The 19,529-nt window shown below is 41.2% G+C and overlaps 1 protein-coding gene across 11 annotated transcripts in view; it reads right to left on the reverse strand.

Annotated features, from left to right (window-relative positions):
- Nucleotides 1–392: 392 nt before the first annotated feature.
- LOC123762881 (uncharacterized) overlaps nucleotides 393–19,529 on the reverse strand; it is a 116,921-nt gene continuing 97,784 nt past the window's right edge. For 10 of the 11 annotated variants that reach the window (XM_069302019.1, XM_069302012.1, XM_069302018.1 and 7 more), the window contains 3 exons: nucleotides 13,149–13,308; nucleotides 6,515–6,616; nucleotides 393–1,763 (listed from right to left, as the gene is read on the reverse strand). In XM_069302019.1, the coding sequence (XP_069158120.1) occupies nucleotides 1,701–1,763; nucleotides 6,515–6,616; nucleotides 13,149–13,308 (325 nt within the window). In that variant the 3' untranslated portion in view covers nucleotides 393–1,700. Of the gene's footprint in view, nucleotides 1,764–6,514; nucleotides 6,617–13,148; nucleotides 13,309–19,529 lie in introns of those variants that run through there. The other variant, XM_069302023.1, reaches the window with a different exon arrangement.

Below are 19,529 nucleotides of genomic sequence, written 5' to 3' on the forward strand. Positions count from 1 at the left end.
AAAATAAACTCATGCACACATACACAAATAACCAGATTAATAATGTTTCATACACAAAATAATCATCAAAATTATCAATGAAGCAAAAACCTGTCTTATGAAGTACAAAATAAATAATTCATCCAAACACCTAAAAGAAATGAAATCAAGCTGAATGAGACTGGCGAGAAAAACCACACAGCACACAAGTGTGTGTGTGTGGTGTGTTCATACCAACACTTTACAGTGTAATGCAACAAATACAAGACATCCAACTAATTCTCACACATAATAGCTCTATATATATAGCTAATGAGCTGACTACATAATGTTATATATCACAATTCTAAAGAGCTGCATTGTAGCACAAGTAACCGATTGTTGAGATGGTTGCATAATGTACAAACAAAATATATTCAGTTTCCTTTTATTTAAATTTCAGGTTGACTGCCAGGTACAATCAAAGCTTAATCATAAACTAACAATATACATCAAGATATTTTAAATATGACAGATTGTAAAATGTATGTACAATTAGTAAGTTAATCAACGTATGGAACATGAATTTATAATGATATGAATCTAGAGCAGTCTAAGGAGCAATCTAACCAAAATTTTGAAATACTGTGTAAGATCTGCAGTGTTTAGCTAGTCAGGTATATACAGTAATCAACCAAATATTCAGAAAAGTAAAGATCATTCTAATGAAGAAAGTGCAATTACTTATAAGCATATATTTCCAGCACTACAGCTGTCATACACATTACTTACCATACTTTCATCTCTACTTGTACTTCCACCACTACAGCTGTTAATCACTAGTACTTTCATCTCTACTTGTACTCCCACCACTACAGCTGTTACTCACTAGTACTTTCATCTCTACTTGTACTCCCACCACTACAGCTGTTACACACTAGTACTTTCATCTCTACTTGTACTCCCACCACTACAGCTGTTACTCACTAGTACTTTCATCTCTACTTGTACTCCCACCACTACAGCTGTTACACACTAGTACTTTCATCTCTACTTGTACTCCCACCACTACAGCTGTTACACACTAGTACTTTCATCTCTACTTGTACTCCCACCACTACACCTGTTACACACTAGTACTTTCATCTCTACTTGTACTCCCACCACTACACCTGTTACTCACTAGTACTTTCATCTCTACTTGTACTCCCACCACTACACCTGTTACACACTAGTACTTTCATCTCTACTTGTACTCCCACCACTACAGCTGTTACTCACTAGTACTTTCATCTCTACTTGTACTCCCACCACTACAGCTGTTACTCACTAGTACTTTCATCTCTACTTGTACTCCCACCACTACACCTGTTACTCACTAGTACTGTACTTTCGTTTCTAACAGTGCACAAAATAGAGTATTTCAATCATACGAAAATTATTATAAAAATTATTTTTTAAGATTTACAAAAAACAAATAAAAACCTTCTTTTTTTAATAAAAACAACTGATTAAAATAATATTTTAAAACATTCTAGGCAGAATTTAATGAAGAAATGACAAGTAAGCATACAAAAAGCTTTGTTTTTTGAAGCTTTATAAAAGCACAGTTCCCATTATAAGACAAGTATTAGACATTTTAAAAGCTTATATTTACAAGCTAATTAAAAAATACAATCACAGTTACATTTGTAACTGTTCCTTTAAAAAATAAAACATCTTCCTTGTAACAAATCTTGTCGTTATCCTTCATGTGTTTCCTGACCAGTGTCGCTATCGTCATTAATATAACTTCCATCCTGCACCTGAAAAAAATCCCATGTTGAGTATAATAGAATGCATTTTTATTGGGGGTCCCATTGGTGGTACCCCGAGTAACATCTGGTTAGTTCCACGTCCCCTCAACAGAGGCAAGAAAGACTGGGGACAATAGAACAACCCAGGACAAAATGAAAAAATAGTGCCTTAAAACAAGCAACTGCATGGAAAATATTGGTAACCCAAACTCAAATTATGTACTCACTCATTGTCCAGATCGAACTGCCCCAAAATACCAGCATTGTATGCAATGAAACGCCAATTTCAGGATGAGCCCCTGGACTCCACTCTACGAAGCCAATGGAGTATATCACTATACCGATATAAATATCCACTCAATTTAACGGCCTCTTTTATACCGATCTGCCGGTAATAACGACCGGTTTGGGAGACCGGTATCTGGAGTCTCGTATACCGGTCTGGCGGTTGATATTACCGATGGTCGGTATTGGGTTTGTTTTGACATCGGCGGCCTCTCGCATGGCGATCAGGCCACCAACCTCGATCATCCAGAGTCATATAATAAAACTTAACTTTATTTTAAAATCATTCAGTTTAATGAAGAAAATTCTAAATTATTATTAATAAAATATTTTGAAACAATTGTTATTAAGCAAAATTCTTTGTTTTCTTATTAAATACCTTTTATAGTATAGGCAATAGGTATTTTTTCCTCACGAACCTAGAATGTTTCCCTGGAGAACAAACAAGTCTGACATGGGATGACAACTAGACAAGGCTGCTTGCAGAAACTGCGTGACAGCTGACTCTACAAACAGCAATGGACAAAAGGGCGACAAAAACCTAAGAGTCAAAGCACAAGCAGATTCCAAGGAGAGAGCAAGCACAGCCTGACTATACATGAGGCGAGAAACAAAAAACAAAGACACTGCCTTCTTGAGAATTGGTGCAAATAACTTCAACAAGGCAGCGGACGCCCTAGCCGCCGAGGCAACCGCACCTACCTTGAGGTGCACCAAACGAAGACCCGGCACCCAGCGTCTCCATATCCTTCTCAAGCTGTCTTCAGACTGGCTCCGAGAAAAAAGAAAGAAATGTAAGACTAAGACCAAATGCCAACCAGGAAGTCTCCGGTACCTCGTAATGCACCCAATAGAAGGTTGAACCGAACTCAAATGAAGACGGATCCATCACCAAGGCGTAATCTGCAATGGCCTCCGGAACCTCCTTAGGCAGGATTCGAGAAGCCAAAAACTTCTGGAAGGAAGGAACCGGAGAATCCAGGGAAATCCGGAACCGAACCCAAATCATACTCGTACAGGGGAGGAGGGTATGAAATTCCTTCCCCCTGAAACAACAAGCCCCATGACGAGGGTACCAACACCCAAGTGGGTTCAAACAGGACCCAGGCCCCCCCCCCCCCATCCAAATCAACTCCCCAGCCCCGGGATCCTCCAAGCCAGTACCCGGAAAGGTTGAGAAGAAGGGGGGTGGGGGTCTACTGGTAAGACCCGGAAGCCTCGGCAGGAGGAGCAGGCTCGAATGCCTCCATTGCCGACCTGGAAGGGGCTATCTTGAGGTTATCTTGAGATGATTTCGGGGCTTTTAGTGTCCCCGCGGCCCGGTCCTCGACCAGGCCTCCACCCCTAGGAAGCAGCCCGTGACAGCTGACTAACACCCAGGTACCTATTTTACTGCTAGGTAACAGGGGCATAGGGTGAAAGAAACTCTGCCCATTGTTTCTCGCCGGCGCCTGGGATCGAACCCAGGACCACAGGATCACAAGTCCCGCGTGCTGTCCGCTCGGCCCACCGGCTCTTCGGGGCAGTCCCCGAAGCTGCCCAAGTCTCGCTACCATCTAAACCCCGCCCCAAATCCGAAACCCTAAGGGAGCCGGAAGCAGGGAGAGTGGGGAGCAGGACTAACAACACTAACTGGAGAACTCGGGAGCGCGGACGAAACCAAAATCAATTTGACTAATGCCCCCAAGTCCGGGTACCTATACTCAAGCAGGGTACCCTCAGGGCATCTGGATGCGCAACCAACTAATGCGGTATCTTCCTTCTTGAGGTTATCTCGAGATGATTTCGGGGCTTAGCGTCCCCGTGGCCCGGTTCTTGACCAGGCCTCCTTTTTGTTACACACACACCCCAGGAAGCAGCCCGTAGTAGCCGTCTAACTCCCAGGTACCTATTTACTGTTAGGTGAACAGGAGCATCAGGGTAAAAGAATCTGCCCATTTGTTTCCACCTCTACAGGGGATCGAACCTGGAACTTCAGGACTATGAATCCCGAGCGATGTCCACTCACCTATCAGGCGTTGCAGCAACTGATATCAAGCATGCAACGTCGAAGCCGTCTGTACCCGAATGTCAATATATGAGAGGACTGAGTAATCTGGAGCACAAGCAAGGAGCATAATTTGTAAGACTCCGGGTCGAAGGTGTCACTGACCCAAAATTGGTGAGTGTCACCCGAGACAATGCGACAAAGCAACCATCAAACTCACACTCGGAGAGTTGGAACTCAGAGGACACATCCAAAGAGTCCCAGTGAGATTTTCCAGGGCTACTTAGGCTGACTGCTAAGGGGAAACTCAGGCAAAGTATTGCTAACAGGTTAGGTCCAAATTACCAAGAGAACTGCTAAAAACCTGAACTCCTGCAACGTGTATAAGCACGGGAGCCAAGCGGAGGACCGCCTATATAAGAGAAGGTGGATAAAGCAAAGGGGAAGACCCCTCCCAGGCACAAAAAAAAAAAAAAAAAAAAAAAAAACACGAAGCACAATGTACACAGGAAGAACAGAACCAGCCACTGTGAATAATGGGAAACAAGCTGCTGCAAAATACCTGCGCCCCTACAGCAACGATACCACTTACACTACACCACACTTTCTTCCACTTCCTACCTAACACAAAACAGTGCAACCCGTTCTCGCAAATTCGTAAAGTCAATATTGACTTATTAACTACGTGCATAGGTGATATACTAAACATAATAGATACCCCTAAAAAGATTCATAGAAAACACCGACCTTACCTAACCTTGTTAGTATCTTAAGATAAGCATCTTATTGCTTCGTAATTACAATTATTACTTAACCTATACCTATTATAGGTTAGGTAATAATTGTAATTACGAAGCAATAAGATGCTTATCTTAAGATACTAACAAGGTTAGGTAAGGTCGGTGTTTTCTATGAATCTTTTTAAGGGTATCTATTATGTTAAGTATGTCACCTATGCACATATTTAATAAGTCAATATTGACTTATTAAATTTGCGAGAACGGGTTGCACAGTGGCAACAAAAACCCCAGCTGGTCCCAAGGGCGGGCAATTGCCAAGCAGTAAAAGACCCCCTATGGAAGCAGTTCCCGAACGCCCTGTGGAAGTGAACCCCAAGACGCAAGGGCAGTACTTACAGGGCACTTAGGGAAGGAGACCCTAAAAGCATGCAGCCCCAATACTGATGAATTGCTTCTGGCCTGTGAACCACACACTGCAGAAATACACCACAAGGCACAGAACTGCAAGAGTTAGATGGCAGAGTTGAAGACTGCCAGTCTACATCAGTCGAGGAACCAACGGCTGTAGCGACCGGCGCAGGGAAGGGGGGAGGGTTTCTGGGTGAACAATCGGCTCGACAGCATTAGTGACGTTTGCTTGTTTTAGTTTGGGAGTTTTGTGTTTGCTTGTTTTAGTTTGGGAGTTTTGCCTATCTGTTGGGGTTTTAGTAGAATTTTTTACCATGTGGGGTTTGTTTTGTTACACCTACCTTTCTGGGTGCCAGACCCCAGTCGATGGCAGACATGGAATGCTTCCAAATACACGGGGGTTGTTTCCATAGGCCATTGCTCCTGGTGCCTCTTTGAGGAAGGGGGGGGGGGCCCAGGTTATAGCTTATGGTCCCCAGTTGTCAAGAACTCCAATCAAAGGATGCCATGGTCTAATACATACACATCAGCCTGGTAAGCTCTGGGGAGCCGTAGGGGCTCCCCACAGAAAATAATGTTTTTATTCACAAACATAAGAGGAAACTGCCGAAGGCCCAATGACCAATACATATGAGTTCCAGGAGACAACAATGCTAATGAGATATTATTGAAATAACGGTGTATTAACAATCTTACTCAAATAATTCTTTAGTTGATCAATTAAAAATGGATTCAAATTATGCAAACCATTATATAATTAATGTTCACATTATATGGCTTTAAGATTTTTATTAAAACAGATTCTGTTAAATGGTCTGTTGAAAATGCTTTTACAATTCGTTATTGAAGAAGACCTCTCCCAATCTTTTACAATTTGTTATTGAAGAAGAACTCTCCCAATCAATTTGGTGCAAATTTTCTGACAAATGGCAAACAAACCTCCCCGTGGTATAAATAAGATGTTCTTTACTGTCTCCTCACTTGAGAATGAACCTTATAGGTTTGAAATGTTGTGTAAATTATAATAAGTATAATACATTCTAAAGTTAATTTTTATTCCTTTAGTCAACCTTAAACAAATATGACATTTGGAGAAATCCTCTTTTAATTAAACCAAGATGCAAGAGCACTAGTCAGAGGGACAGAAGTCCTAAACAAGAAAATAAGCAACAGGGAATATGCAGTCATATTCCAAAGTCATAAGACAAAAATTCTATATTTTGCCATTCTCAATAACTGGGAAGCTTCCAGGAAATAAAGGACATCTGAAATGAATATTCATCAAACTATATTTCAGCAACTTAAAATGTAGACATGTTAATTTCAAGAATAATACTTACTCTCAAACGATCTTCAATTGCATAGCAATTTGTAGTCTGAATGAAAATATTTATGAGATGGTTGAGCAATACGGATGCACTACGGCCGCACGTTAGTCTCACCTGTGTGTAAATTAATTTATTAGTCTACTTGCCTTTTTAATTATATTATTAATCATTATTCATAAGTGATACTCACTTTCACACTAACTATTCAGTACAGTATTATCTTGCAAGATATGTACTGCATATCTCACTGCCACTTGTCACAATATTTTACAAATATATTTTCCTGATATGTGTATGTGACACATAACACTACTGTAGATACGTTTTGATTGTAGACAATCAAAACAGACATAAACATCATCATGTCGCAAGATAAAATAAAGTGTTCAGTGTAATGAATTGTTTATCTTTAGGCAGTCCTCAGTAGTTCCCATCAGTTTATGCCCCTGATGTGGTAAAGACATATTCAACATACAATGGAACCTCTATTAACGAGTTTAATCCGTTCTGGCACAGAGCTCGTTACCTGGAAAACTCGTCTTAAGAAACAAATTTCCCCATTTAAAATAAAGGAAATAAATTTAATCCGGTCCACTCCCAAAAACATCCATACTTGTATGACTTTTTTTATGTAAATATAATACTGCACATGTAAATATAAATGTTTTGTTGTAGTGTTTTAATATTTACTTTACCTTATGAAGAGTAGTTGCTGGCTTGAGGGAGACGATGGGGAGGTGGGAAGGAGGAGAGGGGTTATGGTGTGGAAGGAGAATCCACCTCTGAGTCAGGCGGACTCTCTCTTCTTGGGAATTTCACTCAAATTTCATTTCAAATGTCACACAAGGATGCGTTAGACCAGCACCAAATAAAAAACTACGTCGATTACACTCGTTGTGTCAACAATATAATAGTCTTACCACGAAGATACAATACAATGCCGTTTTCTCAAATAGGCAATGTGGTTATTAAAGAAAACGGAAATTTCATGGCAAACATGTATACAATCCCCAAGTCGATCGGATAAGAACTGGATTTTATAGAACTATTTGCTCAAATGACGCTTGAGAGCAGTGTTTGGGTGCATTCAAGAGAAAAAAGTGTGTCACGTTCAAGCGACATATACCTGCGAAAGTGATAACACTTTCATAAAGTGTTATCACAAAGTGATAAATTAATTAAACATTTTCACACACCGGGTTGTCACTGCTTTATCAGGGCAGCTTTTCCAAGAATGCATTCACCTTTTCAAACATTCCAAACACTTCCCTGATCTCAGTGGAAGAGGCAGCATCCTCCCTTACTAATGGTGTAAATTGTTGATGAGGACCTGCCATACTCACTTGTGAGATCAATCACACAGACACCACACTCATGCTTTGCTATAATTTCCTTCTTTAAATCCACAGTAATTGTGTCTTTCTTCCTCTTGACAACACTATCTTTAACAAGCAGCTTCTTTGGAGATATCGTGTGTTACAAATTGTAGTCGCAAAACCACTAAAAACCCAAAGAAAAGCTCAAATAAATCCAGAGGGATGCTTGTCGTGTGCGATACAACAACAACACTGGCGTCTGAGACGTCCGAGAATTTGCGAGAACCCGCGAGATGCTAGGAAGCACCATGTGGTTTTGCTCGTTAATAGAGGCGAGCTTGTCAATAGAGACAAATTTGCTGCGAGTGGCTTGCTCGTTACTGGAAAAACTCGTTAATAGAGCCACTCGTTAATCGAGGTTCTACTGTATATGATTTCATGTCTAGCGCAATAATTTAAATGCCCTGCCTAGGATAGGGGCAGCTATAGTGCAGTCACAACCAATAGTTGCCAGATGTCACCTAGAAAAAATCCAGGCCAACATTCTTGGGTGTGAGAGCTTCAGTATTGAGCAAGCCACCAAGGCTGATGCACGCAGCACGAGCTCACAGCACCACTGTTCAGCTTGTAACCACGGCATCGCCTACAAATGCCATAATAAATATGTTCATCTTATTATTTAGCAATGATAGTATTACAGAAGACCCCTGTCTGTGATAAAACTGACCAGGATTCTGATAAAAGCAGGATCGTGGTGATATTTAGCGCTGTGCTCCATGGAGGGAGGAGAGAGGAGTAATGCTGTGGGAGGGAGGGAGGGTGGTGGTGTCGTCTTCTGACTGTGTGTGGCCACCTTTTATTGACTGCACCCACCATACCAGCCTAGTGGATCGCTATGAACACAAATGTAAATACTTATATAAAACGTGTGTATAGAGTGTAATAACAGCAAGAGGAGTAGGTTGGGAGCCGCCATTTTGGTGAAGGCGGTGGCGTCGTCTGCACGACTTATCATTATGTTTACTGGTGGCCACTGTGGTCTTTGGCCACCATACCAGCTTATTTGTACAGGTATGGTGAATAAAACAGGTAGATAATTATATATAATGTGTGTATATAGCGTAATAACATCACAAGCAGTATTGTTGGAGAAGAAATATTAGTACGTCTGGCCTTGAGGGCGGCCGCCATCAGCTGACTGTGCGAGTAGCTACGTCTTTGGGCCATTACTCAGCATACAAGCTTAGATGTACAGTTATGGTGAACAAAACATGTAAATACTTATATATAACATCTGTGTATAGTGAATAAATGCAAAAACAGCATTGTGGGAGGAGAATGAGGGCAAGTGAGGTGGTGTTGAGGGAGGAAGTGGCAGGCAGGTGTTTGGCGGTCACTCCTCGTTGCATTTTGACTCACAATACCAACTTAGTGGTTCATTATGGTGAGCAAAACATGCAGATACTTATATATAACCTGTGTATTGTCGGGGTTCACCATAAGAGGGTGAGCAACAGTATACAAGATGTCCTCTCAACGGTCGCACTATTAGCGATAACCGTTACTCACTGTAGCCCTGCAGGTCTTCACTACATCCTCGCGGCGCCACTGTACGCCAGGAGAGTACCCCAGTCGATCCCCAACCGGCCTTAGTAGTTAGAGATGAGTGGGGACACAGTTTGCTCTTTCAACTGTGTGCCCGCCCCGGCAAGGGCTCTACTATTAACCACAAGGTCGCCAACTGGTGTTTCCTGTGTCCAGTAACACGTCAGTGGTATTGTGGTAACAGCGGCAAGAACACACTCAATAGATCTGATATTGGGCAGGTATGTATCTATCACTCTCACCTTTGTAATAGTTAGGTAGCAGCAAGAATTATGGAGGGGGTAATACAAACGAGAAGAAATTTTGTATTTTACTTAAAACTCAAGAGATCATATTCATATATCCACACGCGTACAAGTACAAGCAGGAGTCGCTCTCTCTCTCCACATATAATTTGGGCACACTATATGGCAACACACTCTCCCCCTCGCATCAAATGTCAAAATCAGCTGAGCGATTCTCACCGCGCGAATGTTCGTTTATCTGTTTGTCTGGCGTGAGGCGCCTGTTTCTTTAAATTCTCAACTATCACTGTATTAACACACAACACGATTACTGCTATAATGGCAATAGAACGCAGATGATTCACTGCACTGATCTTGAGCTCAATCACATATATCTATATTAATGAACATAATAATTCACTATCATGGCGTAACACACTGTACTTCATATAATGATAACGAATGCTACAAGATATAATACTGGAGTTCTCAGTAATTCCTTTCGTAGGCGAATATTCAATTGATCACTGCACACATGAGAAATTATTCAACACACAAGCATGTATATATATAGATAAATCATAGATATCAATAATAGTAATAATATCAATACTGGGCACACAGCCTAACACCAATAACTGGTTCACTTTATATATATATTCTCTGGCATAAGTTATACTAAAAATGTCACATGAAAGAATTCATCAACTAACACAGCAAACTCTTCAATAATAATAACACAGGTATATCCACACACCGCAAATATCCTGTGAGAGCTTTCTCCAGCCCCACTTCTCACAACTGTGTCCTACCGTGACATTGATGAGCCTTGCTCACGACATACAAAATACTCTGGCTAAATAATATAGCTGACTAAAGGGGAATTGGGAGGGAAACTAGAATCACCTACTTCCACCTATCCTCCGGTGAGAGTTGAGTTGTAGCTCCTGGTCCAGGCTCCCGCCTCGTGTAGGGAACGCCCCCACACACACCCTGTCATGTCCTCCAGGAACCCAATCAACGTCCCAAAATAAACGCGTCGTCTCCGTGTTCTGTCCTCCGCGGGTCCGTGCTCCTCCTCCTCCACGTCTTGTAGGGTTGGAGTCGGTCTCCCGGCCGTCAACTTCTCCTCCCAACTACGGCTGCCAACCTACGTCTCGGCTGCAGTCGTACGGATTCCCAATTAGTATCTTCTTTCACTGCTTCCCAGTGGATTGGCCCAGCCGCTACGTCGTCACTGTGAAGCTATCAGACGTCCCAGACGATACCTGCACAGCACCCGACCCTGGAGCACTTGATGCTCAATATTCCGTCAATTCCCTTTTCGATCCACACATGGAATGAATGAAGACCTCTCGGCGTACTTGCAGACTACAGGTGACGCGTAAGATCCACGGGAGTGGCGTATTACTGTCAGATTGACAGGATCAACCTTCACACATCCGTCCACCTTGACGTGTCGTGACAGACTGATGGCGCCACCGTGGCGCTATGACCGGACCTTCCTGCCTTCGTGACGTCATACTTGCCAAGGGAGGTTTTCATTGGCTCCCTGTGCCACATCGCTGCCGGTGACCAATCTGGTGCCACTGACGTCACACAGTTTTGGCGGCAAAACGAAGGGGCCAGCGCCATATTGGCTTCCTAAAGGGCCTATACCACAGGCCAAAATACTTTTCTTTCTCGAATTTCTCGCCACCTCGAGAACACTACACTCTCCCACATATATCAAACTGATGCCTGCGACGTAGAGAACGCTCGGGTAAAGTGGACATGACTCTTACAGCAGGCGTGGGAGAAATATAAGGGGGGGGGGGGGAACACCGTCACAGTATATAGTGTAATAACAGCAAAACTATTTGTTTATTGTTTTATGAACAAAATAATTGAATCACTAATATGCACACCATAATTTTGAGGACAGCGATGGTTCACACATTTTATTATATAAATATATCACAAGTCACTGTATTGAATAATATTACTGCAAAAAACTAAGAAAAAATAAATCAGACACATTGAAATAATTAGGTAATAATATATTTGTGGCAACTGCCACCTGACAGCTCGAGCGGAGTAGACCTTGCCTGGCAAAGGCTCTGTCAACGCCCCTTTTTTGCCAGACTTCCCTACCCTATTGCAGCTAAAATATGCCACCTACGATTTTTTCGTTATTTTTTCCGTGATCAGGGAACAAAAATAAATACTTCTATAAGACGAAAGAATTTTTTGAATTTTTTTTTTTTTTGTTGCACCTGTGGGTGTTAAATCCATTTGGACCCCTAGCGGTTTGAGGGTTAATGACACTCGTGTAGATTAGTATCTCCTTTCTATCCTTTTTTTTTAAATATTGGGACTACATTTGGCATTTTCCAGACATGGGAGACTTCCTGTCTCAAGGATTTTATTAAAATTTTAGTCAACGGGTGGCAAAGTACTTCCGCAGCTTCCCTCAGCAGCCATGTTGAGATTAGGTCTGGCCCCATTGATTTTGTCACATCTAGTTCTTGAGGTTATCTTGAGATGATTTCGGGGCTTAGTGTCCCCGCGGCCCGATCCTCGACCAGGCCTCCACCCCCAGGAAGCAGCCCGTGACAGCTGACTAACTCCCAGGTACCTATTTACTGCTAGGTAACAGAGGCATCAGGGTGAAAGAAACTCTGCCCATTGTTTCTTGCCGGCGCCCAGGATCGAACCCAGGACCACAGGATCACGCGTCCAGTGTTCTGTCCGTTCAGCCACCAGTTCCCCCAGGATTTTTTCACCTATTCCAACGTGACTACAATGCCATGCAGTATTTCTTCTGGATGGCATTGTAGTCACAGGGTGGAAGAAGGCATGCTGTCAATTTCTCTTTCAATCACTTCTGTGTTCGTGTTGATATCAGTTATATGCCTGGGGTTTGGATGGCAATCATGAAGAATTTGTTACTTTCTTATTATTTATTGACGTGTTAAACATAGCCTCATACTGGTCTTTTAGGATTTCATTAATTTCTTTGTCATCTTCTCTGTACGAACATTCAGTTGTAAGTATAGGACCAATACTGAAGAAGGTTTTTCATTTTGATTTTGCATATGTGAAAAAAAAAATTTTGATTTTTCTTAATCTCTTGTATAGCTTTCTGGTCCATTTTCGTTTCTTCAGACGATCATTGGTATGATCACTTCAGTGTCTGCTTTATTTCTTCCTTCTCTCTGTTTTGATTTCCTTTTTTGTTCTTCTTCCCACTTCTTTGTCCTCTCTTTCTTCCTGTATTATCCTCCAATCCTTCCTCACCTTTCTTTCTTCCTCCCTCGCCCTCTCTTTCTTCCTCTCTCTATTTTTACACCCTTGTGCTCTTTTATCAGTGCACTAAATATTAAGAAATATCTTACATATGGGACCAAATGAACATTAAAATGTACGTTCATCAGAAAATATGGTGAAATATCCAAATTGACATAACTTACTTTCGAGAATTACTCTTCCAAATACATTAGTGTACTCAATACAACTTACCTTGCCATCCCCATTGAGCATGATGCAAGGTGTGTACAGCTGATGAAGGTACAGATATGAAGAAGGCACACTTGACAACTCTGAGGCAATATTATTCATACACAAAAAGAACTGTCTAAGTTCACCAATGCTCATTTCATCATGACTGCTGCCCACAATACTGAAAAAATATAAAAAATCAGCACAAAACTTTGCAATAATGAACAATATATGGAATGAAGATGGAGACAATGTAATTTTAATACAGCAATTATAAAATCTTTTTAATTTATCTCTGAGGCTTTATTCCTGCAAAGAACAACCTCTTGAGCTGTCCACAGAGGAGCTCCAGCATATTTCAACAATCCTAAGTATTGTAGTACAGGTTGATGGTAGTGAGTGGTGTCCCAGAGAACATAAAGGTATAGTGCTCTTGAAAAATAGGTGAGATAACAGGAAAGTGCTAAGGGAAGTGAAAAATCGGATGAGAAAAAGTTGCCCTAGTGTTTACAGTGCAGAGAAGAACATTCAAGATGGCCACTGGCAAGGGGAAAAACAAAACAGAGCTTGATTTTGAGGGATTCAATGAAGAAAGCATTGATATTAGTAGTCTACATAACAAGTTGGTAAATTTAGATACTATAGTGAACTCTCATGTAGAAATAATTAGTAAATTGAAAGAAAGTAATGACCATTTGAATAGCAAAGTTTTATGTCTTGAGGGTTTAGTGAAAGACTTGCGCAAGGATAAGAATCAATTGGAAACAAATTGCAAAGCCATGGAAGAAGAAAATAAACTCTTAAAAATAGCTTTGGAAGAAGTTAAAGTAAATTTAAACATAAATGACTACAATAGGTTAGGCAAGGAAATTCAACAGGAGAAACAGCTTTTGTCAGCACAGATGGAGGAAGTTACACAGGGAATAGAACAGTGCAAGAAAGATATGCAACTCACTTATGCACAAGTGGCCAAGGAGAAGGAAAAAATAGAAGAAGCAGTAAAGGAAGTCAAACACTGCAGCAACCAAGATAAAACAAACATTAGGCTAGAAGTGAGGAAAGAATTGGCATCTAACCCGAAGTTGGTGCAAAACACAGTTGATCGGAGTAAGTCCCTGATCATTTTTGGCTGCAAAGAAAAGGCGATAACATCTAGGTCAGAAAGAGCTGTAGAAGAAGCTAAAGTAGTAGATAAAATTGTTGGCCTCGTGGAAGGTCTTACAAACAGAGAGAATGTGTGCGACTACAGGAGAATAGGCAGGTACGTAAAAGGGAAAGATCGACCTTTGAGGATCACCCTAAACGGTGCCAAACAGATGGAAGAAGTACTAAGGAATGCTAGAAAATTGCAAAGGGATGAGGATGGGAAAGGGTGGTCGTTAAGACGAGATCTTTCAAAAGAAGACAGAGAGAAGCTGAAACTGAACCTCGCCGAGGCAAAACATTTAAATGAGAGCAGGAATGAAGAAGAAATAAATTCTTTTTTCTACAAAGTGATAGGGGTAGGCAAACCAGTAAAGTGGTACATAAAGGCAAACCAACAAAATCAATAGAGGGAGGGGGAGTGAAGAATAAGGAGAGGGGGAACAAGTTCCTGAAGATTGCATACACCAACATAGATGGAGTGAGATCGAAGATACTGGAGTTAAGTGATGTAATACAGCTGCAGACACCAGACATTGTTGCACTCACGGAGACAAAACTTGAAGATGTAATTTTAAATGAGGTCATATTCCCAAGGGGCTACTCAATTTGGAGACGGGACAGAAAAATTAGGAAAGGCGGTGGCGTTGCTGTGCTGGTAAAAGAACACCTAAAGGTGAAGGAAATAATGATTGCCAATCCACAAGAAGTTGACATAATAGCACTAGAGATCTGCTATGAGGATGATAAACTAATGATGATAAATGCATATAGTCCACCGCCAAGCAGCACATGGTCAAAGGAGGAGCTAGATAGTAAACGTGAAGGTCTTATAACAATAATGAGAGAGATTATAGCGGGAGCGGATAACGATAGATCACGACTGTTGATAGTCGGTGACTTCAACTTGAAATCCATAGACTGGGAAGCATATGAAGCTAAAACAGAAGATTTTTGGACCTGTAAATTTGTAGACCTCATCCTGGAAACATTCTTGTATCAACATGTTAAACAAGCTACGAGGATGAGGGAAGGGGACGTTCCCTCCATGCTAGATTTGATATTTACCAGGAAGGAGGAAGAGATATTTGACATTCAGTACCTTCCTCCCTTGGGTAAAAGTGACCATGTCTTTTTGGGAATAAAGTATGCAATGCATTATAAGCTGGAAGAAAATAAGGAGGTTGAAGCAGTTGAAAAACCAGACTTCAGGAGAGGACATTATGGTGACCTTAGAAATTTTTTTAGTGAGTATAATTGGACAGACTTGATGCTAGGCAAGGAAGTGAATGAGATGTATGGCAAGTTTTGTGAAATATATGATAAAGGCACAAAAAAATTTATACCAAAACAGAGATGCAGAACTAGGAAACAGGATTGGTTCAATAGAAATTGCGAGAGGGCTAGAGACCGAAAGACACAAAAATGGAATCAATACAGGAAGAGGCCGAACCCCCAAACATACCAGCGATACAAAGATGCGAGAAACAACTACACGGCAGTGAGGAGAGAGGCAGAAAGAAATTTTGAAAAAGGGATTGCGGACAAATGTAAAACAGAACCAGGTCTATTCTATAAATTCATAAACAACAAATTGCAGGTAAAGGATAATATTCAGAGGTTGAAAATGGGAAATAGATTCACGGAAGATGAAAAGGAAATGTGTGAAACACTAAACGAAAAGTTCCAAAGTGTGTTTGTACAAAATGAAATCTTTAGGGAACCAGATACAATAAGAATTCCAGAGAACAACATAGAACACATAGAGGTGTCTAGAGACGAAGTGGAAAAAATGCTCAAGGAGCTCGGTAAGAACAAAGCAGCTGGCCCAGATGGCGTTTCACCATGGGTTCTGAGAGAATGTGCATCTGAGCTCAGCATTCCACTTCACCTGATCTTTCAGGCATCCCTGTGTACAGGAATCGTAGCAGACGGGTGGAAACAGGCTAACATAGTTCCAATCTACAAAAGTGGCAGCAGGGAAGACCCCCTCAATTATAGACCTGTATCATTGACAAGTGTAATAGTGAAAGTATTGGAAAAACTAATCAAAACTAAATGGGTAGAACACCTAGAGAGAAATGATATAATATCAGACAGACAGTATGGTTTTCGATCTGGAAGATCCTGTGTATCGAATTTACTCAGTTTCTATGATCGAGCCACAGAGATATTACAGGAAAGAGATGGTTGGGTTGACTGCATCTATCTGGACCTAAAAAAGGCTTTCGACAGTGTTCCACATAAGAGGTTGTTCTGGAAACTGGAAAATATTGGAGGGGTGACAGGTAAGCTTCTATCATGGATGAAAAATTTTCTGACTGATAGAAAAATGAGGGCAGTAATCAGAGGCAATGTATCGGAATGGGGAAATGTCACAAGTGGAGTACCACAGGGTTCAGTTCTTGCACCAGTGATGTTTATTGTGTACATAAATGATCTACCAGTTGGTATACAGAATTATATGAACATGTTTGCTGATGATGCTAAGATAATAGGAAGGATAAGGAATTTAGATGACTGTCATGCCCTTCAAGAAGACCTGGACAAAATAAGTATATGGAGCACCACTTGGCAAATGGAATTTAATGTTAATAAATGTCATGTTATGGAATGTGGAATAGGAGAACATAGACCCCACACAACCTATATATTATGTGAGAAATCTTTAAAGAATTCTGATAAAGAAAGAGATCTAGGAGTGGTTCTAGATAGAAAACTATCACCTGAGGACCACATAAAGAATATTGTGCAAGGAGCCTATGCTATGCTTTCTAACTTCAGAATTGCATTTAAATACATGGATGGCGATATTCTAAAGAAATTGTTCATGACTTTTGTTAGGCCAAAGCTAGAATATGCAGCTGTTGTGTGGTGCCCATATCTTAAGAAGCACATCAACAAACTGGAAAAGGTGCAAAGACATGCTACTAAGTGGCTCCCAGAACTGAAGGGCAAGAGCTACGAGGAGAGGTTAGAAGCATTAAATATGCCAAAACTAGAAGACAGAAGAAAAAGAGGTGATATGATCACTACATACAAAATAGTAACAGGAATTGATAAAATCGACAGGGAAGACTTCCTGAGACCTGGAATTTCAAGAACAAGAGGTCATAGATTTAAACTAGCTAAACACAGATGCCGAAGAAATATAAGAAAATTCACCTTCGCAAATAGAGTGGTAGACGGTTGGAACAAGTTAAGTGAGAAGGTGGTGGAGGCCAAGACCGTCAGTAGTTTCAAAGCGTTATATGACAAAGAGTGCTGGGAAGACGGGACACCACGAGCGTAGCTCTCATCCTGTAACTACACTTAGGTAATTACACTTAGGTAATTACATCAAATACCATTGAGTGTTAAAATATCTCTAACAATTTGCACACGAAACATCTGCAAGAGAATAAAATATAGTGACTTGAATATCATGAACATGAAGTCATTTCCACAAACCTGGACTGAAAGAGAAGAATTTGTGGATAGAAAGAAGACAGCCTGCAACAAATACACGTGCCAAAGAACAACGGAAGAAACATTAAAAGATATCAAGGAATGAGTGCAACATTAACCTTTTGACTGTGCATCCCATCATATGATGGGCTAGCTAAAAAAAAAAGTTAAGACTCCATAACCCATCATACAAAGTAACAGGGAATAATGAAATATTTAAATGCCCCACATAGAAAACAAGGCACCCATACGGTGCCCACGGGCAATAGTAAACAGAATCCATCTTGAAAAAAATCCTGAATAGGCCAGTTTAGTGCGAAGGCCTTAGTCTCACTCTAGCAATCATGTGTTAGGCATCGTCGTCTAGCTCACGTCACCGTGCTGCAGCTTGCTCTAAGCATTCACTGACTGAAGATGAAATTCAGGATGAATTCTTCTCAACTGTTGAGAAACGTATCAGGAATGATTCTGATCCTGATGAAGATTATGCTCAAGGCACCATTAAAAGTGATATACAGTGGTACCTCGGAATGCGATTGTCCCTGTATGCGAGGTTTTCGGAAGGCGAGCAGTATTTACTCCAAAAATTTGTCTCAGAAGGCGAGGGTTACTTCGGGACGCGAGTTTGTTGATACGCGTACAGGCCGACCTAGCGCGTGGTGGTTCGGCGATCGTCGCCCCTCCGCCCCTCAGTTTACCATTGTCTCGCGCTCAGTGACTACCCCCACATCAATTCTTCTCGCGGATTTTCAGTGTTTTGTTGGATTTTTGGTGATTTGTCTATACAATTTGTTATTATATATCTCACCATGGGTCCCAAGAAAGCCAGTGGTAAGGATAAAGGCCAGAAAGCTCATGTGAGGATGACAATAGAGGAGAAACAAGAGATCATTCGGAAGCATGAGAACGGTACACGTGTTGTTGAACTTTGTAGGCAGTACAACAAAGCCACATCAACAATATGCACTATACTTAAGAAGAAAAATAAGATTATGGGTGCTAAAGTGGCAAAAGGAGTAAGAACATTAACGGCACAAAGACCACAAATACTTGAAGAAGTGGAAAAGTTGTTATTAATTTGGATACACGACAAGGAGTTGAGGGGTGATAGTGTTTCGGAGGCCATTATTTGTGAGAAAGCCAGGGTGTTGCACGAAGACCTTCTAAAGAATACCCCTGCAACGAGTGATGCAGATAAGAAAGAGTTTAAGGCAAGCAGGGGCTGGTTTGAAAAATTTAGAAAGAGAAGTGGTATCCATAGTGTTACAAGGCATGGGGTTATGTGATGTGATTATGGAAGGGGACTCCCCTTCCAAACAGTAACTCCTCTCCTCCTTCCCCCTCCTCACCATCTTCCATACGCCTACAGCACTCGACAGCAAGGTAAGTAATAACTGGAACACAGTTTTGTAGGTTTATTTAGATGAATTAGGTAAATTAGGTATAAAAATTTAGTTTGATGTGGGGTTTTTGGGGTAGTCAGGAACGGATTAATTCATTTCCCTTTATTTCTTATGGGGAAATTAACTTCGGAATGCGAGTTTTCAGAAGGCGAGGCGTCTCCAGGAACGGATTAAACTCGTATTCTGAGGTATGCCTGTACCTACTAGATACCTGCTGGATGGCGTTCTGGGAGTTCTTCTACTCCCCAAGTATGAGGCCAGGATTGACTTGTGAGAACTTGGTCCAACAGGCTGTTGATTGGAGTGGCCACATATCCACCAAAGCTCAGTTGGTCCGGCACTTCTTGAAGAAAACCATCTAGTTTTCTCTCAAAGATATCCATGGCAATATTTCTTATACTCGCTGGGA

This window comes from Procambarus clarkii, chromosome 47, assembly GCF_040958095.1.
Source record: "Procambarus clarkii isolate CNS0578487 chromosome 47, FALCON_Pclarkii_2.0, whole genome shotgun sequence".
Lineage (NCBI taxonomy): Eukaryota > Metazoa > Arthropoda > Malacostraca > Decapoda > Cambaridae > Procambarus > Procambarus clarkii.